This window comes from Pieris napi, chromosome 1, assembly GCF_905475465.1.
Source record: "Pieris napi chromosome 1, ilPieNapi1.2, whole genome shotgun sequence".
Taxonomy (NCBI): domain Eukaryota; kingdom Metazoa; phylum Arthropoda; class Insecta; order Lepidoptera; family Pieridae; genus Pieris; species Pieris napi.
In genome coordinates, this window is record NC_062234.1 from 6,419,294 (window position 1) to 6,444,585 (window position 25,292).

General features: G+C 34.4%; 1 protein-coding gene across 5 annotated transcripts in view; it reads left to right on the top strand.

Moving 5' to 3' along the window:
* The window catches only part of LOC125050653 (insulin-like receptor), a 54,470-nt gene that overhangs the window by 26,043 nt on the left and 3,135 nt on the right, over nt 1-25,292 (top strand). For 3 of the 5 annotated variants that reach the window (XM_047650629.1, XM_047650654.1, XM_047650663.1), the window contains exons 3-26: nt 2,329-2,503; nt 3,770-3,881; nt 4,133-4,264; nt 5,395-5,536; nt 6,687-6,865; nt 7,655-7,801; nt 9,705-9,864; nt 11,191-11,332; nt 12,600-12,820; nt 13,917-14,091; nt 15,267-15,496; nt 16,126-16,302; nt 17,164-17,357; nt 17,942-18,092; nt 18,391-18,444; nt 19,243-19,437; nt 20,276-20,430; nt 20,998-21,168; nt 21,906-22,151; nt 22,305-22,393; nt 22,542-22,773; nt 23,675-23,893; nt 24,277-24,357; nt 24,908-25,154. In XM_047650629.1, coding sequence (XP_047506585.1) covers nt 2,329-2,503; nt 3,770-3,881; nt 4,133-4,264; nt 5,395-5,536; nt 6,687-6,865; nt 7,655-7,801; nt 9,705-9,864; nt 11,191-11,332; nt 12,600-12,820; nt 13,917-14,091; nt 15,267-15,496; nt 16,126-16,302; nt 17,164-17,357; nt 17,942-18,092; nt 18,391-18,444; nt 19,243-19,437; nt 20,276-20,430; nt 20,998-21,168; nt 21,906-22,151; nt 22,305-22,393; nt 22,542-22,773; nt 23,675-23,893; nt 24,277-24,357; nt 24,908-25,154 — 4,026 coding nt within the window. The remainder of the gene's footprint in view (nt 1-2,328; nt 2,504-3,769; nt 3,882-4,132; nt 4,265-5,394; nt 5,537-6,686; nt 6,866-7,654; nt 7,802-9,704; nt 9,865-11,190; nt 11,333-12,599; nt 12,821-13,916; nt 14,092-15,266; nt 15,497-16,125; nt 16,303-17,163; nt 17,358-17,941; nt 18,093-18,390; nt 18,445-19,242; nt 19,438-20,275; nt 20,431-20,997; nt 21,169-21,905; nt 22,152-22,304; nt 22,394-22,541; nt 22,774-23,674; nt 23,894-24,276; nt 24,358-24,907; nt 25,155-25,292) is intronic. The other 2 variants (XM_047650638.1, XM_047650645.1) reach the window with 2 other exon arrangements.

Below are 25,292 nucleotides of genomic sequence, written 5' to 3' on the forward strand. Positions count from 1 at the left end.
ATATATAACCTGTTAATTAAGTAACCAAGCTTAATAAATAATTTAGAATCATAATAATTTCATAAATTTGGTCTAAAAGCCACTAAAAACAGTCCTCTGTCGTGTCCTAATTCCGGATCGAGTATGATTCGGTTCGGTTATTATTAGTAGTATTTAAAAATGTAAAATCTTATAACTCTATGAACATAAAGAATATTGAATGCATGTTAAGAAAAAACCATTATAATTTAAGATAATTTTTAAGTACTAAAAACTAGTGTTCGAATTTTGTCCAAACATTTTTTGAACAGTCCTCTGTCACAATTTCAATATCGCGCCACAAAAATATTAAATACTATTGTGGCTACATTTCGAGTGAAACGGAAAGTTAACAGTGTGAAGTTTACTCGGTCGCCTTGCTAAACAAGTCGCCGCCATTTTACGGAGTAACAACTCCTCTTCTGTGTGGCAGCCACGTCTCTGTAGGGTTGAGAGAACATTCCTCTGGTAAGTATTTTTTACGGTGTTTTATGTGTTATAATTATATTTATTTAACAAGAAAATTGCTCATTGTGATCATTTGTAGCTGTTTCTTTGTTATGAAGTAATATGAAAAACTGATACGTAATATGCCATTTTTACGTAAAAATAACAGTCCTCTGTGGAACAGTCCTCTGGAAATTTATAACACAGAGGACTGTTCAATGTGACAGAGGACTGTTTTATTTGACGTCCGTGTATTTTATTAATATTCTTTATAGTCTGCACTAACCTACTGGTTGCCGATAGCCTCTTTCTTTCTTACATTGGCTTGTCACGCTAATTCAGGTCTTTTGTTTTCTATTATTATGGGTTTTGGAAGTTTTTAAACCCTTACGGTTTTTTTTTAATTGGTTATAGCCGGAATGCCACCAAAGAAGACACTTAAAACCAAAGAAGAAATAAAAGAGCAGAAACGAATTGCAGAAAGATTAAGATATCAGATATCAAAAAATGGATATCTGAGAAACAAACTTACAACGACCCCAAGACCAAGAATGCTCGAACACTTACCAAATACGTAAAGAAAACGTTCACGGTTCGCCCTCGAGAACTAATAGAAGAGCTGCACGAGGATTTGGAAGCCTATTATCAACACGAGAGAAACATTACCCATCAATACAATGCTATCAAGAAATACAAACAAAACCTTACCGACGAAGACGCAATCATACATATGGATTCTTCAGAAAATTATTGTTCTAAATACGGTCAAGAAATACAAGCATTTCATTTTGGAGGGTCGAGACTTCAGCTAAGTCTTCATACTGTGGTAGTGTATACCAAAAACTCTATCAAGTCTTATTGTACCGTTTCCAAAAATCTCACACACTCACCAGCTGCTATATGGGCACATTATGTTTCATTTTCAGAGTCTGTGTACATACAGATATGTACATGACAAATGAATGATGAAAATGAAAACATTGACAACTCACAGGATTCCACAATGGAGACCAACGACGACGCTACACTGGCTGGATCTAGTTCAATCAACCAACAGAATTACAGCATCGGTGATTACGTCTTGGTTAAGTTTCTAGTAAGAAACACTGAATACTGTTATGCTGCAGTAATTAATAAGATAGACACGAAAGAAGGCGAACTAACAGTGACCTTCTTAAAAATTTGTGATGACATAGGGGACACTTTCAAAATCGATGAAAATGATGTTTCTGATGTGCCCTTTGAACAAGTATAAAATAAGTTGCCAAACCCAGATACTGCCCTAAAAGGGAAACGAATATTTTATTATTTTAATATACCTGTACCTGTTTTTGAGAAATAAGTCTGCATTGATAAGTAAACAAGGCTGATTCTTAGTAATACCTAAGCTTAATTTTGATTATAATTATTTTAATTCTTTACTTAGAGAGCTAAGCTCGCAATTTGTTCCTGATAAATATAAATCTTTAAATTCTGTATGTGATACAGTATTCAATAAAGAAGAGAATATATTTGATTACATCTATTAATTAATATTGTGTTTTTCTTCATATAAACTTTGATATAAACTGTTATCTGGGTGAAAAAAACAGTCCTCTGGGTGGCAAAACAGTCCTCTGGCGCATTTTTTTACTAAATTGCCTATAATTCGAAAAATAAGGGAAAATTACAATGGTTTCTTGTTTATATGTATTTATATTATAACTATCTATCGACTAAACGTATTATATTTTTAATTTTCTAGAAGAATAGGGTTGGGACAACTGTCAATAGACAAGTTTCCAGTTAGTAGAGAAAGGCCCATATATATATATATAGATTGCGGTAATTGTTAAAAGTATAACATATTTTTTTTTGTTTCAGTATGTCCTTCGATAGACATCCGCAATAACCCAGATCACATGCAGAAGCTGCAGGACTGCCGAGTGATTGAGGGTCACCTTAACATAGTTCTTATGGAGCGCGCCACGCCGCTATCATTCGCAAATTACACATTTCCGAATCTACGCGAAGTCACCGGATACATATTGATATATAGGTAAACAAACTATGAAAGATCTAGTAATACAGGGCATCTAACATAATGTTTATCTTTCGAATACTATGTACTGTGTTCCCAGTAAGAAAAAAACAAAACTAACCTCAAAACATCGCAATTACATTTATCGGATCGGAACTTTAATTTTGCATCATCATTATGACAATGCGGTTATAATTCCAATTTGTATATTAAATTTTCTAATATCAATATCTCACCGTAGGCGAATTACACTTCTTTTGATAACTTCACTAGAATGTAAGCGGTTATAAATTGTGGTAATTGTAACTTGTTTTTGTTTGTTACACGTGCACGATTGTAGGTGCTACCAGTTCTTAGTATTTCAGTTGTATGTGCATTTTCAATGAAATATAAAACGCGTCCTTTTGTGATGAATCGTAGATTTTTCTATGTGTGCTTTCAGCATAATTATGAAAATCGACATTAATATAGTATTATAGTAATTTATGACTTAGCAATTGGATATTGGACTCGGAAATTTGGTATAATGAAACTAATATTACCCAAAAAATCTTAAAATATTCTATACTCTACTCGTGACCCGGCGACTTAATTATTACTTGTTTCTGGTTGATAGACAAAATAGGTTGAATATATAAAGAAAATAGGTGACACCAAAACAGTCTGTCCCTTGTGTCCTCTAATGTCCTGACTGTGGACGACCCTGCCTTAATTGCCTTCGAGATCTTAGTAAATTATCTAGGGTTAAATGATTGGTTATAAAATACGCGCGCTACTACAGTATCAGCCAACGTTTTATTACGCTAATACCATTTCTGACTATACTTGTCTTGTTGACTTGTTGGTATTTCATATATCAGCCCTGCGATTCTGTAACTCACTTTTCGAACTCACACAGCGGTTTTCGCATCGGCGGTCGCTCTCAAATCAGTCGTGAAGCAGTAATTTTATGATTTGGCATTCTGAAAAGGTGGGAGCTTGTAGTTTATTGTTTATCAGAATGCCAATTCATAAAATGACTGCTTCACGACTGATTTGAGAGCGACCGCCGATGCGAAAACTGCTGTGTGAGTTCGAAAAGTGAGTTACAGAATCGCAGGGCTGTACTATTTATCGCACACATAGACATTGGTGCACAACCAGGGTTCGATCGCTCGAACTCAGGGTTGATAATCTGGACTTCATTGCCTATAAAGTTCCTAAACCACCAATTATATTCATTGCATTTTCGTAGTAGAAATACTGAAAGTAGACGAGCAATTTGTTTTAAACCTTTTGTTTCAGATTACGGGGCGTACGGAATCTTGGTGAACTGTTTCCTAATCTCGCCGTGATACGAGGCCTGCAGCTGTTCAAGGACTATGCCCTCGTCATCTTTGATAATGAAGGTCTTGAGGTATGTTCTTCAATTGAACTATGTATCTCTTAATTGTTTTCTATTATAACATCTAAATATTATTTACTTTGAAATTAGACTATTTGTTACATACAGAAGATAGCGGGTCATTTATTTTTTAATATTTAATATTATATCTTATAATTTTTTATTATATCTTTGTGTGATTTTAATTATGGGTAATTTGTGTAATGAGACAATTATGACAGGTACATTATTCTACATTTATTAATGACAATTACGTTTTACAGTCCTTGGGTCTTCGTTCTCTTACTCGGATAGAGAGAGGAGCGGTCCGGATTCAGAATAATGATAGACTCTGCTACATAAACACTATTGATTGGTCAAAAATAGTGATCGACGGAAGTAATAATATTATCAGGGTAATTACCAAATTATATTAGTAGTGTTAATATATAAACATACAAAGTAAAAATATTTATAGGCAACTACGGCGAACTCCGTTTCGCCACCAGATGGCTTCGTTTTATGTAACATTTCGTTTGGTGATCCCGCTTTTCTGTTGAAATTTTCTGCTATAAACCTCACGGAGCCCGAGACCTTTCCAACGAATGCAAAACCGTGGAAATCGGTTCGTGCGTTCTGGAGTTATAGCGTCAGGAAGGAAAACCCGACTTATTTTTATATAGTAGATTATCGTTGTTTGGCAAAATAAACTACATATATGCTATATGTATAAAAAATTACTTCGGATGTCATTTTTATACGCTTTATATTAGCTTCACCTGTATGTATGTATCCTTCGGACTCGATTTTGACCCACTTTTAACGGACAGATTTAATTCAAACTTTGCGCACCTGTCAAAGATCAATGACAATGCAATATAAATCCGAAAAAAAAAATAAAAAGAAATTAACTTAAAAATAAATAATAGTTTAAAAAAACTAGAACACACACTTTTAAAGCACATCAAACTAAAAAGTGAAAAATAATTCATCCGGCGCTCTGTATCGAGTAAAACACCCTTTTTCACAATAATACGAGTATTTTTTGTTCATTACCATTTTCAGCCTAAATTAGGAATTATTTTTCACTTTTTAGTTTGATGTGCTTTAAAAGCGTGTGTTCTAGTTTTTTTAAACTATTATTTATTTTTTATTTACAATGAATTCGAAACTGTTATGATATAACCATATATCGCGAGTATCTCGCACAATAATGCGCCCAACCAAACTTGTTTGATCGGACCGTGGGATCACTTTGTTGTAAGTTCCGTTTCGAATACTTTATGCACGTACGCGGCGTGTTATTCACACATCAATAATATACGAGGAATGCTGTTTTCTCGTAATACGTTATTGATATGAATTTATAGCCACTTCAATTTAATGTTTGAACATGCTCTTAAAGATGTTTTCCATGATTACCAAGGAATGTTGAACATGAATCCAAGAATTGAATTGTTTTGAAATAACAATAAATGTGCGTCGTTATGAAGTGACTGCTTTGTCGTGTTTTGTTTTTCTAATATTTAATAAACTTGCTTTGCAGTCGAACTACGACACTCGCCTGTGTGGACTATGCCCCAACGCACAAAGTCGGTTAGAAGACCATAGACAGCAACACTTGCAATGTCCTGCAGATCCATCGGGCCATCTTCTCTGTTGGGATGAAAAATATTGTCAAAGGAGAGGTATAATTGACTCTTATAAAAAGCTATAAACGCTTCAGAGCAGTGTTGGCCTAGTGGCTTCAGCGTGCGACTCTCATACCTCAGGTTGTAGCTTCGATCCCCGGCTGTGCACCAATGGACTTTCTTTCTATGTGCGCATTTAACATCCGCTCGAACGGTGAAGGAAAACATCGCGAGGAAACTGACATGTCTTAGACCCAATAAGTCGACGGCGTGTGTCATGCACTGGAGGCTGATCACCTACTTGCCTATTAGATTAAAAAATGATCATAAGATTCAGAAATCTGAGGCCAAGACCTAAAGAGGTTGTATATTTCAGATACTTTACATTTAAATAGACTAATATTTCTATCATCCATTAATTCCTAGATATCTGTGTGCCCATTTTTGTCATAGGCCGCCTCTAAATTCCGCCATTTCTGTCGGCACTGTGCCACTCTCTGCCATGTACCACCTGATGTTTCGTACTTTGGTCAATTAACCTTCTAAATGGTACTAAGGATTGAATTTTAACTCTACGAACAGCTGTGCTCTCATAATTTATTTCTCATCATTCGTCCACACCTAATCGACTAGTGTTATTATTTTTTATGAAAGCCACTTTATTCAACTTGTTTCGTATCAGACACGGGCAATACCCAATTCCCTTTTAATAAAATTTCTACGTGTGTTCAAATGGTACATAAAAATGTTGTTTTATGCGGACTTTCGTGATGTTTATTGTAAGTTACAAGCATTAGGGTGGAACTTTTCGGTGAATATATTTGTATAATCCGACGGCATGAATGTTAATGTAATTTGAATTATATTAGGGTCACGTATTAATTCATGTCCCGAGAGTTAACTTAATAGTGTCAAAACAAATGCATCGTTTAAATATGTGTATTTAAATAGCGATAATAATCTTGAATTTAATTTGAATCGTAGAATTCATTAAAATTATATTCATTTAAATACGACCGAAATTTATTTTATTACGTGACTTGCCGGAAGTTTTGATTTAGCTTTAAGCTTTAAAGTTTGTATGGCAAAATTTTCATTAACCAAGTGGTATTTCCGTATGGGCAAAATGAGCACATTTGTTTTACTTTACAAGCCAGACACGAAGCATCTTGAGCAAGTGGTTCAAAGTGTTAAATAATTCTTTCAGAGTGCCCCAGCTCTTGTGGGGAGCGGGCTTGTACTGAAAATGGAACCTGCTGCAACGCGACCTGTCTGGGCGGTTGTGATGGACCCCAGCCAAGCGACTGTCACGTTTGTGCGAATTTCTCTTTTCGTTATGGTGCAGAACGAACCTGCGTAGAACGGTGTCCTGCAAACACCTATCAGGTATTTCTTATATTTGTAATTGCCTGATTGAAGTGTTATGAAACTTAGAAGATTTTTATAGGTGTCTTTGTATATAGTAAAGATTTGTCATCTTTCAGTAGGTGAGTTCAAGAGATAGAGAGATAGTATTTATAATTAATGAAATATTTTTCATAAAAGTGACCTTTTTAATTAAAACAAACGTTTCTATCTAATATATATAAAATTCTCGTGTCGCGGTGTTTGTGGTTAAACTCCTCCGAAACGGCTAGACCGATTCTCATGAAATTTTGTGTGCATATTGAGTATGTCTGAGAATCGGACAACATCTATTTTTCATCCTCCTAAATGTTAAGGGTAGTCAACTATTTCTTTTTTAAAATTTTAGATTATTTTTTTATGATACAGTATTAAAAAATACATACAACCCCTAATTTTCACCCCTCTACGATTAACCCCTATTTTTTATTATAAATGATAAACATGGCAAAACGATGTTTGCCGGATCAGCTAGTCTTATTATATATTTGCTTATAAACTTTACTTTTGCTATAATCGATACTTTGTGTTCTCATTAGTAATTTTGGTATATATGACCCAACAAATACATTTACTATGGAAAAGAGGCCATTACTCTTTAGCTCTGACTTAATAAAAATTGCCGCGCCGCTTTATAAAATGCTCGGTTTATACCCAGTAATCAGTACTGGGTTTAATTCCTGAGTAATTAAATATTTCCGTTTGGACGTATATAGAAATGTTTCTTCGCAATGGCCAATAATGTTGTTCAACAAAAAAATGTATTAACAGTTGGCGCGACGTTGCGTATCAGAGGAAGAATGCCGGTCTATGCCAATCCCACAAGCCATGGATGGTCGAAGCCAGCCAAATATCAAGGCATACAAGATATTGGACAACAACAAATGTGTTTACACGTGTCCCAGCGGGTATATGGAGGTAATACATGAATCTGTTAAAATTTAAAAAAAAACAATTTTACAATGCATGTCTTAATGTATATCATCTTATATCTAACACAAAGTTATTTATTATTATTACACAGTCAAAACCGTTTACGACGACATCGTTTTATTTTGAACAACATACCGGTTATATTGACCAAAATCAAAGGTCCCGGCTTAATTCTAACAGGCCTTAAAAAAAAATTAAAAAAAAAATTTTGTTAATGTACACAAATGATAATTATATGTACGTAATGTCTTTTTATTGTAACTTTCATGTGAAATAAATAAAATGTGGTTTTATTTTATACATGAGTATATTAATCACACATTCAATAATAAGTATATATTAGTTACTTAATAACACTACTGGCTACTACACTGTTACGACTATCGATTTTTACGACCAAATATGAGTAGTCCCTTCGATGTCGTTATAATAGATTTTGACTGTATTCATAGTTTATCAAAAGAAGAGTTTATAATAGTATTGTACTAAAATTGTGGGCACTAAAGTTATATATATGTATTATAACCCAGTAATTAACATAAACAAGTAATGATTGTACTACATGTAAGAGCTATCAACGATTTTCTTCGTGCTACTGGAGCAAAACTAATACCCGCATGTCAATTTATTTGAAGTACTAATAAATACTAGTAACTATGATCAATAAACATTCTTTCATCTAGTCTATATGTAATATATTCTCGTATATTTGCCTTTATGTAATCAATATAATTATGAAAAATTTCAATATTTTTTTACGAATTTCTTTAATCGGCGTGTTATCGAATTACTTATTGATAGTGATATAAAGTTCCCCACTCTTTTTTAGCGTCAATAGTTTATTTGTGTATCAATTTAAATGCTTTCCTAATGATCATTAATTTTATTAGTCGTTACTCCTTTTATGCCACTAGATGGCACCACGTGCATATAATAAAAACCTAAATAATGAATCATTAAGTCACAATGGTTTTCTTTTTAAGTATTTAAAACACGCAGCCTTGTATGCGTTATAATATAATAACATTTTTATTATCTGCACGATTATGAAAATGATAAAAAGATTCATTGTGTATAAATATTATGATACGATTTTTTACGGAAGTTACATCCATAATTCTTGGCAATAAATGTTATTCTTTCTTTACAAACGTTAATGTAATTAATTTAATAAAGGTTTTAATTAGATGCTTAATTACGTAATTATCTTCTAATGAAAAGCATTTAACTTTTGCTCATTTAAATAATTTATGAGGTCGAAATTAATTCTTCATACCGTGTTATTTACCCGTAAAATAGCTATTAACTTTCGAAATAAGTTCATTATTCCTCCAAATTAAGCATTAGCATTTAATGAAACGTATGAGAATAGGATAATCAAAATCTAAACCATAAATTTAGCAATTTATTATCTTAATATATATAAATTACGTGTCACGTTGTTTGTCCGCTATGGACTCCTAAACTACCGAACCGATTTCATTCAAATTTGTACACCGTGTGCAGTTTGATCTAACTTAAAAGATAGGATAGCTTACATCTCAATTTATACCCGCAATATTATTTTATTGCAAAATATCTGTTTATTATTTGATAGTCACAATTCTAACAGATGGCGCTGTGTTGAAAGTACCAACGGTTCACATAAGCTACAATTTAATGGCATTACCACCAAAAAAGCATGGTGGTCCCCATGACTGGTGTTCTCCTACCGTTTCCCCCGAATAGGTTACTACTATGTAATATAACTAAAACCTTAGCCACAGCAACGCTTGGCCGGTCTGCTAGTACAATATAAATTTTTAAACAGTCCCAAGAGCAGATCTTCCTATAATGCCGAAGAATATTGCTTTATTCTCAATTATAATATAGCGTGTCGTGGTGTCAGACAGGGGAGCCGCACAATTCACTATGTAAGCCGTGTCCGGTCACTGGATGTAAACAGGACTGCGAAGGAGGGAAAATTGATAGCGTCGCATCAGCTGAGAAGTTTCGTGGTTGTACCCACATCCGAGGTTTTCTGGAGATCGCGTTACGGGCCAGTGGAGGTTAGTTATCTAAATTGGCATAGTAGTTCATTTTACGTACCAAAAAGCGGTAGTAAAAAAAATACAAGAAGTTACTATGGACGCTACTCGTAGCTTTGTAGAAGGAAAAACCTTGAGTTTCCCTACAAGTATGTTAATAGAATACAGTGTCTCAACTTTGGGTTTCCTTGGCTGTATTTATTCAGTGGATTACGTAAATAGAAATAAAATTTACAAATTCAATGATTGGCGTCTATAGTCGTATTTTTAATTAGACGAAGCCAACTGACAGTAGCTAATGTCACTTTGTAAAATAATGTTGCCATATTTAAAGTAATAGTGATGCGTTCAGTTCTTGTTCAATCAGATGAATGAACAATGAGTGTGAATAGTCAATCATTTCAAACAATAAAATAATATTATTTCTATTTCAAAATTGTATAAAAGTGCTCTGATATAAGTTAGGTACTAGTACTATGTAACTACAATCAGTTTTTTGACGTCTTATTACAAAGCGCGGCGCGGCGACTAGTGCCATCACCGATCATTAATTCAGGGGTTTTTACTTTGTCACAACACTATTTTTATTTCATTAAAAACTGACAACACCGTAAACGTCAGTTGATTTCGTCTAATTAAAAATTCGACTATAGATGCCACAATGAGTCAAGAAAATGTCTATTGACGTATGTAAATTGTAGTTGTGGACCAAACACATGTGAGCCCCACATAGTACTTTGTATGATATTATCAAAATTAATAACATGTCCATTGTTTGATATGGGATAATTTAAAAAAAATGGCATTTTTATGACTACATATTGCCTATACAATTGTTAAAAGATTATATTTGTGCAACTTTGCACTTTGTTCGATGTTTTTTGGGTGAACTCTTTTTGTATAAAAAGAGATGTTAGCGGTCTATTTGCACAGCGTTTCAATTTTTAAAGCGAAAAATTTAGTAAAAAAATATAAAATAATATTTAAATTGAAATTAATTTATTTATCCTGTTTTGAATTTAACTATGGTCTGTGGGAATTTTAAAAGTATTTTTTTGTTGTTGCTAGTAATTTAATAAAGTTTTAAAAAACCTTCTCTATGAAAATTGGCTTGCAGCAATCAGGATATTATGCACAAATGTGTAGGCAGAGGTATACATGTGTGCAATCTGTTTTATAATTAATAATAATCCGATTGGTTGGATTTCCGAAAGTAAGCACACGGCCAGCCCCACGTGCTTACTTAGGATTACGCTTATTAAAAAATAAACAAATGCTGTCATGTTTGCCGTCTTTTAAAGACAGTAAATTCATTCATCCGTATATTTCAACTTTCATTTACTGCAGGTAATACAATGGCCGTATTGGAAAACGCTCTCGGCGCGATTCGTGAGATTGACGGGCCGTTAAGAGTAGTGCGCTCTTATCCACTCGTATCGCTCATGTTCCTCAAGAATCTAGAACGAATCGGCAGAAGTGTCACCGACAAGTGAGTGTAATGTCAACGACATCAATTTATACTTAATTTACAAAAACGTCACTAAAAATTATCAAGTTAACTATATATTTATCATCGCGTTTTATACAATTGTGATTTTGTTTAGTTATTAGAGGAGGAGTGTTGGCCTAATGAATCTCTGAGGTCGTAGGTTCGATTCCCTGCTGTGCACCAATGTACTTTCTTTCGCATGTTCGATGTGCGCATTTAACATTCGCTCGAACGTGATTACAGGCACTGGAGGCTGATCACCTACTTGCCTATTAGATTGAAAAATGATCATGAAACAGAAATCTGAGGCCCAAACCTTTGACGACTCATTGGTCTAGTGGTTAGTACCCCTGACTGCGAATCCATGGGTCCCGGGTTCGATCCCCGGCTGAGACGAACATCGATGTGATGAGCATTTGGTGTTGTGCTTAGGTCTTGGGTGTTTAAATATGTATTTATATGTCTATCTATCTATAATATGTATGTATATCCGTTGCCTAGTATCCATAACACAAGCTACACCAGCTTAGCATGGGACTAAGTCAATTGGTGTGAATTGTCAAAAAAAAAAACCTTATGTGGTTGTAGCGTTACTGATTTATATTTTTAATTTAGCTAAATTATTTTCTATATCAGAATATAATTTAGTATAGGTCGGTTATCGAAAGCTGGCGCGTTCACACTACTCACACTAATGCAATTTCACTATACAGTATGTTTAAAAAATATGACTTTTTTGCCAAGCTATATATTTTAGTCTACTCTGGTTTTAGTAAGGTTGGGTGGGTTGTAAATAAATAAAAATGTGTCAAATACATATAAATATTATGTGCATACGTGATACGATGGTGGATCCCAAAGTTGTAAGCCCGACCAAGAACGTAAAAGAGTAGTTTGTGTAAATAATGTTTCATTTTTCGACATAAGCTCCATCTAGCTCAACACACTTCACTTTTACTTCACTAACTATTCTTTCAATACTCCTCTTAGAAACCCCAGTCGCATCTGATGTCAAATTAAATATAACATTTTTTCATTAAACTGTTTTTATTAAGATGCTTAAAATAATTAAACACATTGTGCACCATTTTACGAGTTTTTATTTTTGTTTAAAAAAAAAGATCAACATGTACAGTAAAGATCAACATTTTAGTTTGACATCACGTCTCGCGCTTATTCACAGACACTACACAAGCACAAAGTGTAAATGTGTTGAAGCCGCCAGCTTTAGATAACATACCTATAAATAAATAAATATTTTCTACAGGGGACAAAGCCTACACATCTTCAACAACCCAAACCTTGAACTGCTATGGGATTGGAGTTCTGGCAAGAAAATACAAATAATTTCAGGCCGACTTTTCGTACATTTTAATCCTAAGCTCTGCTATAGCCAGATAGAGATGCTGAAGAATATGACGTTGAGCCCAATGACAACCTTCACTGATCTTGACGTTTCCAAAGACAACAACGGAGACCAGGCTTCTTGTAAGTAGAATAAGTGTAAGTAGTTTATTATATTTTTAAGAATTAACTTGTTTTGGTTTTGAAGATGGCAACATTTTTAGAAGAGTTATGTAGGGGTCAAAAAAGGCAAAGTTATGTGTATCATTAAAATAATTAATAATAGTTTAAAAAGACTAAAAAACACGATTTTAAAGCACATCAAAATAAAAAGTGAAAAATAATTCCTAATTTAGAATAACAGGTAATGAACAAAAAATACTGGTATTATTGTGAAAAAGCGTGGGTTGCTCTCTCTATAGACGAAAAATATGGCACAGAGATACCATTTTCAGCCTAAATTAGGAATTATTTTTCACTTTTTAGTTTGATGTGCTTTAAAAGCGTGTTTTTTTAGTTTTTTTAAACTATTATTTATTTTTTAGTTAATTTTTTTTATTTATTTTTTCGGATTATTGCATTGTCATCGATCTTTGACAAGTGCGCAAAATTTGAATAAAATCTGTCCGTTTAAAGTGGGTCAAAATCGAGTCCAAAGTTACATACATACATACCTACATACACCGTACAGGTGAAGCTAATATAAGGCGTGTAAAAATAAATGGTAAAAGTATTTTGAGTGTTAAAAACTTAATATTTAGTACATAGATGGCTTCTGCGACGTACCCATGAATGCCATAAACATATAATAGTAATCTACGATTTATTTATTTTGCAATTACAGGATAAGTAATCGTAATCTCCTTCATATTTATTGAAGTGAAACTTCTTTATCGGGGTTGGAAAAAAATTTAGTGTAACATTTTTTCGTTACGCGTCACATTTTTCCGTTACGCGCCATCTTTTAATGTGAAACTTCTTTATCGACGTATGGGAGAAATTTTGTAGCAGGTTACGCGCCATGTTGCTTTTTGAAGTCAAACTTCAAAAAGCATCATTTTTCTTTTTCTGTCATTCTTGTTAAACTTTATCTAATTTAACTTTATTTAACCAATTTCTGTAAAGTTGCATATAGTAGATCATTTTTCGAAAAATATGGTCATAAAGAAGTTTCACTTCTTACGTGTGTACACCTAGTACACGCACACATTTTTATTGTTGGATTTCAAACATTTCACAGGTTTCCAAGACTCGCTGCATCTGAAGGTCCACTCCCTGGTGAAGCGTGTGGCGATACTAACTTGGGACATGTATTGTTCGGAGGATACTCGCAAACTAATCGGATACTCTATATACTACATACAAGCGGAACATAATGTCACATTCTATGGACAGAGAGACGCGTGTTCGGATACGTAAGTTACTCTTTCAATACTCCTCATAAACTAGGGTCGACTTACGCCCGAACCCAATAACCTATCTCAATCCATCTGAGATAGTAATCTTGATCCAAATGCTGTAACAAGTGTGCCAATAACCAATCGACGGATTAAAATAGCCATCTGTCGATACAAGCTATCCACAGACACACAAATGACAGTTGACGATAGCTCGATTTCAACAGTTAATTATTTTAACAGATTTTAACTTACACCAGTTTCTTAAATAATTAAAAAATCTGTTTGTTATGTTTTAAACATACACATGTATATTTTTATATTAATTGTACGGTTTTATTTACTTTATTTGGTTTACATTGATTATCAAATATGAGTGAAAACTCGGTAAAATCGAACGACAAAGAGCATTTTATGCGTCGCCAAAAATGGATTGTCTTCGTAGGGTTTGGTTATTGGGATGGAGATAGGAGATCGATCGACTGTCACGGTCTGATCTCATATTGCTTTCAATCTGAGATTGTGGATTGATTATTGGGTTCGGGCGTTAGGGTCTTTCAAGAAAAGAGCGTACTAATTCTTGAAAGGCCAGCAACGCACTTGCGAGCCTTCTGGCAATTTGAGTGTCCACGGGCGGCGATGTATTTTTCAAGTTGCTACCTAATTATAATCTGGACTTGGATCTTGGATTTGTTAGGGTTTATCTATTTTCGTCTTTACGTGTTATTACGAATTTGTTATTTTTTATAATTGGTTTTTCAAATCACGCTTATCACCGTTTAAGTATACACAAAAATATGAAAGGTACCGTTTACAATATGTTCATATGTCACCGTAAAATTGTAAACACCGTTAGATTGTAATATATCTCGCGAGATTGTAAACTGTCGAAAGATTGTGAACCTCAACGAACTGCTTACAATTTAACGTATTATTATTCGGTAGATTGTACTAGACTAACTTAGTTATCATTCAAACTTCTTTGGTCAATTACAGATTAATTTTACTTCTCAACAATTTCATATAACTACCGAATAATAATACCTTAAATTGTAAGCAGTTCGTTGAGGTTCACAATCTTTCGACAGTTTACAATCTCGCGAGATATATTACAATCTAACGGTGTTTACAATTTTACGTTAACACATACACATTCAATTGTTCACCTAACTATATTTAGTTATAAATTCCAGCTGGAACGTTATCGATATAACGATTGACGAGGCCCGTAATTCAACAAGACCGTTGCCGACTAACAAAAAGAAGTTATTGGAAAACCCTTGTAATGACATCCAGCCTCTATTCCACCCAATCACACCACTACAGCCGTTTACTCGATACGCGGCCTACGTGAAAACGTACACGACGAGGGACAGGAAAGGCGCACAAAGTCCTATCATATACTTCACTACTATGCCGGGAAGTAAGTTATTTGTGAATTAATAAATGCAAATTCATTTTTAAATCACAGATTTTTCATTCTTCGAACTATTCATTTTCAAATCAAATATATCTGCCTAAACTTCTAGACTAAAGTCTAATCGCAAACAGAACTTTGTCATTAGTGCTTGATGGTTTGGCTTGACAACTAAATCTAATATATAGAATTCTCGTGTCACAATGTTCGTTCCCATACTACTCCGAAACGGCTCCACCAATTCTTATGAAATTTTTATGCATATTTAGTAAATCTGAGAATCGGCTACTATCTTTCAAACCCCTACATGTTAAGGGTGGTTCACCCCTAAGTTTATTTTTTAGACAAATTTTCTCGTTTTTATTTTATAATGATCCAGCAAACAAAAATACATACAACCCCTAAAATCAACCCCTATTTTTTATTATAGTCGATAGTTATTTTTATTGAACTAAAAAATGTTTCCTAGAAATAATATACGTGGCATAACGTTTGCCGGGTCAGCTAGTTTTAATATAAAATTATGATACATTCTGTGAATGCGCAATAAACGTTTAATTTTGACAAAGTTTTAGGATATTCACGTTTAATTTTATCTATATAGTAATTATTTAAAAAAAATGAATTTATTTTAGATCCTAGCCCACCTCGTAGTGTGACAGTAGAGAATCTTCGAGAGCACGAGACTATTATTAAATGGCAGGCGCCGATGATGCCGAATGGCACGATCGAATCGTACCGAATAGAAGTACAGGCCAACGCGTACAACCAGCACAAGATATTGACTGACAATCTTAACTACTGTAGCAATCGTAAGTAACATTTTTTTATAGTTTATGCCAAATTGTTGAACTTTTTTATGTATGATTCACTGTCTATGTCATCTGATACATTTTTGTCATACGGGAATAACACATCTCTGAATATTGCCCTTAGGCAAGAGGTCTTAAACTCGGACTTATTATAATATATATATATAAACTCATAGTAGCTTATTGTTATTGATTAATTATTAAAAATATTTTTTAGATTTTATTTAAGCAAGTTTGACAGCTACATTTCAAAACTTATAAAAACCATAAACAAAATTATCCTTCTTTCGTTCTGTTTTGCGATTCCAATACGTTTCAGTTTATATGAGGTCATGGTACGAAACAGTGCCATTGAATTTAGGAACCTAAACTCATAGAGTCCGGCTAATGAAAAAAGATAATGAAAAAGCGCGGCAAATAAAAAAAAAATTGTATGGTATCCCTAAAAGTTTGATATATTTTGTGGATTAAACTAACTTGATGAGTAATTGCCTGACAATAAATCATACTAACCTAAGAAATTTAATGACATTCTGTGTTGCCATCCGAAAGTTTTCAAATAATTCAATTATCTTCTATCATTAGCCAGACCCTAGTAAAAAGTAAAGCTTGATCTGTTCTGTGGTTGCTTTTTATGTTCCTCGAACCGAATCTATGTTGTAGCATTTACTTAATCGGAATTCGACTCTGGACCTCGGACATAAATTTAATGAAGGTAGAAACATTAAAGGCGTTATAAATATATTTTTTAATTCTACCCGCCTATATTAAAATACCTGGATTCAGTATTTTTCGATTCTCTACTCTGTATAAGGATTATGCCTAATACTCGTATTGAGAAATATACTATATATTCAATAGCAACTGCATTAGCCAATATGATAGCGGTTCGCGGGGAGGAACCGGTCGAAAAGAAGGAGGACCGACTGACTGGTGACGTCAAGAGCGAGACATGCGCGTGTAAAGAGGAAAACAAGCCCATTGTGCGCTTCAACACCGAAGCCGAAGAAGAGAGAGTCGAGAGTATCGACTTTGAAAATGAACTGCAGAACCATGTAAGTATATAAGCTTTATGTGCTTTACGATATGGTTACAAATTTTATGAAATTTGACGTAGAGATTAGTGACAGGAAGATACGTATATGTTTCGCGTGGAGAAAGAGAAGTAGAAAGTGAAGGGAAACTGTTTAATATAATGACATCAGTAATACTGACATCATTAATTAGTTTGTTGGCGTCAGCCATTTAACTTCGACATTAGAATCATTATAATTACAATGGCAGATGATTGCGCTATTGCTCCGACATATTTCTAAAATTTTAAATAAATTACTATATCCTATAGAAAATCAACACGATATATTAGAAATCTGAACTGGCGGTATTCACTAAATAAATTGTATCTATTAGATATTTATATGATGCAGTAAATTTTCTAACATAAACCTTAAAAAAACGTCGGTCAGTTATGCGTTGTTTGACGTAAGCGCGTAAGTGTTTTATAATTTTATTCCTGTCAAAAAATACTAATCAGTGTTGATTAGTATTATTTAGTCAGATATAGTGCCGATCCCAAAGACGTCCATTATAGATACGATGATGTCTGGTCTCTAAATAAATAAACCACCTATCCTGCTAGGTGTATGTGAAGCAAGGAAGCCGCTCAAGTCAATCCAGTCCGAGTCGCGTGCGCCGGTCCATAGACACCTCTGTGAACAGCATGCTAGTCATCCTCAGCGAAATTCACGAACCGCGTCTCGGATACAACTACACCAACGAAACTGATGGAGGTATAGTCTTCTCGCTCTATCACTATTAACTCCATAATCTGCTAGGAACGCATATAAACCTGACTAAATCCATGGCTATATCCTTATTATATCCATCAACGTTGTGAAATTATATATATAATTACTGAATAACTACTTATACTTATATTTATAGGTAACATGATCGCTTTAAAACTCAGTTTAAATACAGCATTCTTCCATTAAATTATCCTTACACATATTTAACGTACTAATATTTTAAAAGATACCTTAACCTTCATTCCCGGCTCATCATTTTTGCTTTTTCATTATATTTCAGTAAAATGCAGTCGAGAGAAGTATAACAATTGCGTCATTACGGAACGTAAAAAAGGTTAAAAATCGCTACTACTAAACTTATTTGTTGCATGCTGTATATTAAAAACGAATTTAATGGGAAGGTAAAAATTTTAGGGTTATTTAAATTGCACCGCTTTTGCATGACATTTATCATTCAAATAACATAACTTATGATGCTTCCAAACTTGGTGATGGTCGTTTGGTCATTATTTTCACATACGGTTATCTAAATCAGAGACTGCGAGTTGGAGACATGAAGATATAATAAGAATATGTCTATGATATCAAATCAAATCAAAAAACGTTTATTCAATTTAGATGCTTCTTAGAGCATGCTTATGAATGTCAACAACGTTTACAAAATTCACGAAAGAGCAGGACTACGCCATCCGTTCGCAAAACTACCAGGAGGCCTTGTTCTGAGAAGAACGGGCAAGAAACTCAGCAAGTTTTGCCCTCCCTTTACATTACAATTATTCAAAGGAAAATGTCATAAACCACAACGTCATTAAAGTTACATAAGTAAAAAAAATAAAAATCTGTTCTGTGATTTACCACATTCACCATTACACACAAACAAAATCGTTATAGGTGCGAACTAAGACTCCCGTATTTCAGAATCCAATCGCTCTGAATCTTACCATGTAGGTTCTTCATACATTTTTGAAGCAAACAAAAATTCATGCATCCAGTGACCCTATAGCCCTTCATAGAACATTGCATGGATCTATTTAGGTGATCAGCGTAGGGTCAGCACCCGGGTTTTGTTTTAATGGAAGAGAAGAACTTTCAGACCACTGCACTAGGGTTATAAATAATAAAATTGTTACAGGCTACGTGAAGTCCCTATACTATGAGGTGGATGGGAGTCAGCGGTCGATATTCGTGGAGAACCTTCGCCACTTCACATGGTATACCGTCAACATATGGGCGTGTCGTAAGAAGCACGATAATGAAACAGTCGAGGATTACAATGAGTCGTGGTGTTCAGAGCGGGCATTCTACAATTTCCGCACTTTAGAACAACGTAAGTTCGAACGTCAAAACTATTCTATACATACACAGGAATTCTCTGAAAATTATTATTGGAGTTTACTCCTTAAGAAACGATTTGAGTTATAAGGCCCGGTACGGAAATTTTATGAGGAGTAAAATCAAGTGTAACACGAAAAGTTGAGGCGTTATGCAGAAAGAGACAAACATATATATCTGTAGGAATGAACGTGTAAAAGAATGAGATGGAATACATTACACAGACTTTTCTATTTTGAATTCACGTTTTGACAGCCACGTTACAACATTGTCAGTGTTGACAGGTGTAAAAAATAAAAGTAGATTGTCTAGCGTGCCATAGAGTTTTGTCAATAGTAATGGTCAGTGAAATTAAAACTAAAAAGATTGTTCATTCTTATTCTTCTCTTACTATAAAGGTAACTTTGGCCACAGAAAGAAAATCCTATTTGGGCATAGATGATGTAGGTACGTTTTATTACTACTACAAACATTTATATTATAAAAACATATATTCTTACCACCTTTAGTATGAAAATATGGTCGATAGCCACAGAACATTATCGCCATTTTATCGATCGTAAGGAGTAAACTCCAATCGTGCGTCGTAGCTGACACACACACACTTTTTTTTGCAAATTGACAAGCACGTATCATAACAATTAAATAGCCTTATATATAAAAATATGAAAATGCTGCTTTCATATGACAAGGGGAACCCATCCACACACGTATGTGGGTATACGTTACGTTATATTGACCTTTTATTTATCGGCTGCGACGCTAACTGATATGATTTATTTGTTAATAGTTTTACTGTATAATCAGGTATAGGATTGTGATATGTTTTGCAGTAAACGCCGATATAGTAAGCAATGTGCGTGCTGAGATGGTTATGTCCAATAAAACCCTTCCCGAAGTGAACGTGACGTGGACACCTCCAGACGATCCCAATGGATTTGTCGTGGCATACAACGTCTATCATTCCAGGGTCGCGGATAATAGCCCGGTAATACTTTATATATATTTTAGATGTTTTTGTTTTTACAGGCTTTATATTAGCTTCACCTGTATGTATGTATGTATGTATGTAACCGACTCCTTCGGACTCGATTTTGACCCACTTTAAACGGACAGATTTTATTCAAATTTTGCGCACCTTTCAAAGATCGATGACAATGCAATAATCCGAAAAAAAATATAAAAAATTTAACTAAAAAATAAAAAATAAATAATAGTTTTTATTATTTATTAGTGTATACAGTTTTTAGGGTTGCCAGGAAGAAATCGCTTGTTAGCGATAAGGCCACCCGTTATCTAATAACTTATGTAACCTACTTACTGTTTGTTATATATATTATTATGTGTATTATGGCAATGAAGTGTAAATAAATAAATATACAATAATAGTTGCGTGTGAGTGAAGTCTAATCGGTATTCAATATCTAATACTTTTGTTTCGTTTTTACTAAGTTTAACAAGCATGTACTCAAGAACTGTAAAATATAGATTCTATTATCATCACTCTTGTGTACGATATGTGTAAATCAAAACTAAAGAACAAGGTAATTTTCAGGAACAATTGGATATTGGATTGACAAGCTGTATCCGATCTGATGATTACGAGAGAAATGGGCGGAGCTTCGTCATACGAGCCTTAGTGTCGGGCAACTACAGTATACGCGTCACACCACTTACTGTTAGTGGAGCTGGGAATGTCTCTTCGGACGTATACATTTTTATACCGGTAATATTTTTTTGTACATGTGATACAGTTAAAGACAAAAAACTGATGTGTATTTAGAACCACCGTGAAATTATTATTATTATAAGTCTGGCTTAAATCATTCGTCAGTCTTCAAGCTTTCTCTAGGATCGTCTTGGATCAAATAAAAAGAAAGAGCTTTACTAAACTATATGAAAAAGCATTAAATTTTATTTTAATCTCACTGTCAACTAGGATATTTTTGAAGTGAAAACTTCTTTAGCGGCGTTGTACACTTTTTTTGGAATGGGTAAAAAAAATTAAACTCGCGTCAGAACACGTGACCTGATCGAAAATTCGTAAGACGGATGTAGAGCACACAGCTGGTGCGGCGTATTTAATGTAATATAAATTGTCATGTTTGTGTACGATAGCGCAATAAATAAATATTGTATTCTACCACATAATCGATAGTACTTTTATACAGATAATTAAAGTAATTCGTGCAAAATTATTCCCTAACCATTCCAAAATATCAAAAATGCACAACGTTAATATTCAAGTTTTAACTTCTGCCGGCAGTCCTGGACGTTTTTTTTTCATTATAGTACAAACACACAAAACAACTTATGTAAAAGACATAAACGTAAATTTATGTAACAATTAATTATTTTTAAAATATTACAGTTTTCGGTCAGCGAGGTTATTTAAATATGTTGTACTCAGAAACAAAGAAAATATTACTTTCTTTTAATTATAGTTTAATCTCGTTGATACAGGACGCACGTGCAGATAGTAGTTACGACTGGGTATGGGGGGTGGTGGGGGGTTGCGCTGTAGTGGTGTGTGCGGCCGCATTGGGCACTTGGTACGCCCGTCGCGCTCTTCACACGCAGGACAACAATAAGCTGTTCGCGCGAGTCAACCCAGAGTACGTGTCGACCGTGTACGTGCCCGATGAGTGGGAGGTGCCGCGATCGAGTATCGAATGTATACGCGAACTCGGACAGGGCTCGTTTGGAATGGTGCGTATATTGTACAATGGAAAACTTATTTGATATTTTTCCGCCTTTTATTGCGTAAAATAATGTTTCGACGTCTTTGTTCGCTATGCGTAATATATAAAAGATATACAAAATAATTCTATATTTAAAAAAACATTCTTTCTTTCTTTCCAGGTGTATGAAGGTATCGCCAAAAACTTAGAAAAAGGCAAGCCGGAGACTCGGTGCGCTGTGAAAACTGTCAATGAACATGCCACTGACAGGTACAATTTCATTATTCTGCTGTGTACGCCTTGTTAAGTTTGTTTGTTGTTTTCATAGGGCAAAAAAAAATCGTTTTCTATTCACCAAAAAAAATTATTCATGTAGAACATATAGAACTGCCTTTAGCACCATTTTCCTATTTTGTAGGGAGCGCATCGAGTTCCTAAACGAGGCTTCAGTGATGAAGGCGTTCGACACTTTCCACGTGGTACGTCTCCTGGGCGTGGTCTCTCGAGGACAGCCGACTTTGGTTGTAATGGAGCTGATGGAGCAGGGAGACCTCAAGACGTACCTTCGCTCGCACAGGCCTGATGCAGATTCTTCTTTACCCAGGAAGGGACCCGCACCAAGTCCGCCAACTTTGCAGAATATACTGCAGGTATGAAACTTAACACAGCCTGGACTTTTTGAAGCTATACTTCTTTAGGCGCATTATGAAAAATTGATGAGAGTGAAATTTTACGATGCGCGCGCACCGTGACACAAAATTAACAGAATGAAGTTGCCCACGGAAGATGCTACGGCATTGGACATAATTAAAAACAATATTCGAATAATAATAGACTTTATGTTACACTTAATGTAAGAAAATAATAATAAATATTTATTTATTTAATTTTTCAAATGTAAACTGAACTTTATTGACTATAATGACTCCTTATCCAGTCTTTGATTATTTAATTGTAATTAATTATTTGCATGCAATCAAAAACTATTTTTAAATAATGCCAAAGAGAAGAAAGAAGTATAACTTCTTACTCGCGTACATAAGTACACGCACCCTTTTTTTTAATATTATGGCAATAGTTTTAACTTTATGCCAGTTTCAAGTAAAAGGTTGGGAAACTATACGCGAGAAAAAATAAACAAAGACATCAAAAGGAAATAAAGGGATAAGCTGGTTAAAAACAAAATATGTACACAAACATACTTATTAATGTTATTATTGCTTATGAAAGAAGATAATACAATGAAGGATATAGCAAAAGGCATTCAGAAAGGAGGTGCGGTCATATTGGGAACAAGAAACAGCCTGGACGTTTCCGACGAAACAAGTCCGAACAACTTGACATTTCTGTTTAAAACGTTTCTCAAACGTTGCACTAAACTAACTAACTAAACGTTTGTTTAGTTTTGCGCCAAAGTTGAGTTGAACCAGAAAAACCCTGCATACATGTGATTTCTTAAGAATATCCTGACAATACAGTTGCCATTTGTTATAATATGTAAAGTATGCAAATTATCTCTATGTCTGCTAATAATTGTGATATTAATTTCAGATGGCTATAGAGATAGCCGACGGTATGGCTTATCTATCAGCCAAAAAGTTTGTGCACCGTGACCTAGCGGCGCGCAATTGCATGGTCGCCGGGGACCTCACTGTCAAAGTAGGGGACTTCGGAATGACCAGAGACATTTATGAGACTGATTACTATAGGAAGGGCACGAAGGGACTCTTGCCCGTTCGTTGGATGAGCCCTGAAAGCTTAAAGGACGGGGTGAGTTAACCACATATTTATTTGAAAACTAGTCATTTTCTAATTTATTTTAGACTATTCTTGATTTTATAAAATTTAAGTTAAAAATATTAAATGTAGAAATATGTGCTCCCCAAACATGGTATGTGGCCAATTGAAATATACAAACAGATTATTTAATTTTTCCATTTCTTGCTTACTATATTTTTTTCTCACAGTGGTGGATTGGAAGAGATCGCTCGAAAGCGATAAGGCCGCCAGTTGTCCTCCTTTTCATTTAATTATGTTAATGCAATGCAGTGTTAATAAATAAATAAATTAGAGTAAACATTTTATCTAGTCTTAATTATTACTTAATTATTATTATTATTTTGTTACCTATATTTTTTTATTTTGTATTTCAGGTGTTCTCAAGTAACACTGATGCATGGAGTTATGGTGTAGTTTTATGGGAGATGGCGACACTTGCTATGCAGCCCTATCAGGTGTGTTTTGCTTTCCTTGTACCTCTGACATAACTGTAAATTTGACCGGGTTAAACACGACTCCGACAAGTTCAAGATAATGATTCAATTACCATTTTCATTATTCAAAATCCTTAAGCGTATTCTCTGTAAATAATAAACAATCAAGGCAATTAGAAACGTAGTTTTCCATTCATTTTAGTATTCTTTCGTATCTTTCTGGTCCATTATGTTTACGCTATGATGAAAAGAGACGGAAGACATGCAGATTCTCAGAAGCAATTGGTGTTACATTTTCATGTTAATCAATGAAGTCAAGTAAAACTATTAAATCGATATGAGAATAATAAAATGTTGTAAAGAAAACACTTTTTTACCGGATTGAAGTTATGTATTATTATAAAATTTAATTATTTTCCATAATTAAATTTTTTTAGATATTTCAAAAAAAACGTTGGTAAAAAAGTGTTTTCTTTAAATGTGTAAAAGTTATGTTAATAAAAGACAATACTATAAAATGTTGTGCCAAATTGTATGCAAAAGTAGTTAACGTTTTGGATAATTTTACCAGGGTCTGTCGAACGAGCAAGTGGTCCGTTACGTGGTAGAAGGGGGGGTGATGGAGCGTCCGGAGCACTGCCCCGACCGTCTGTACGAGCTGATGAGAGCCTGTTGGGCCCACAGACCCACAGCGAGGCCCAGCTTCCTCCAACTGGTAGCGGAACTGGCCCCTTCAGCCCAGCCCTACTTCCGGCACAGGTCCTTCTATCACACGCCGCAGGGACAGGAGATGTACGCAATGCAGAGAACTGCTGCAGGTATTTGAACTTATCTATTCATCTGACATAAAAGCCCTTTATCAGCATTTATTCAGTTAGTATTTTACGATAATAACATCATGATTTTTGAAGCGTTTCAACCGATTCCAAAACCACATCTTAACATGAATATTTTAC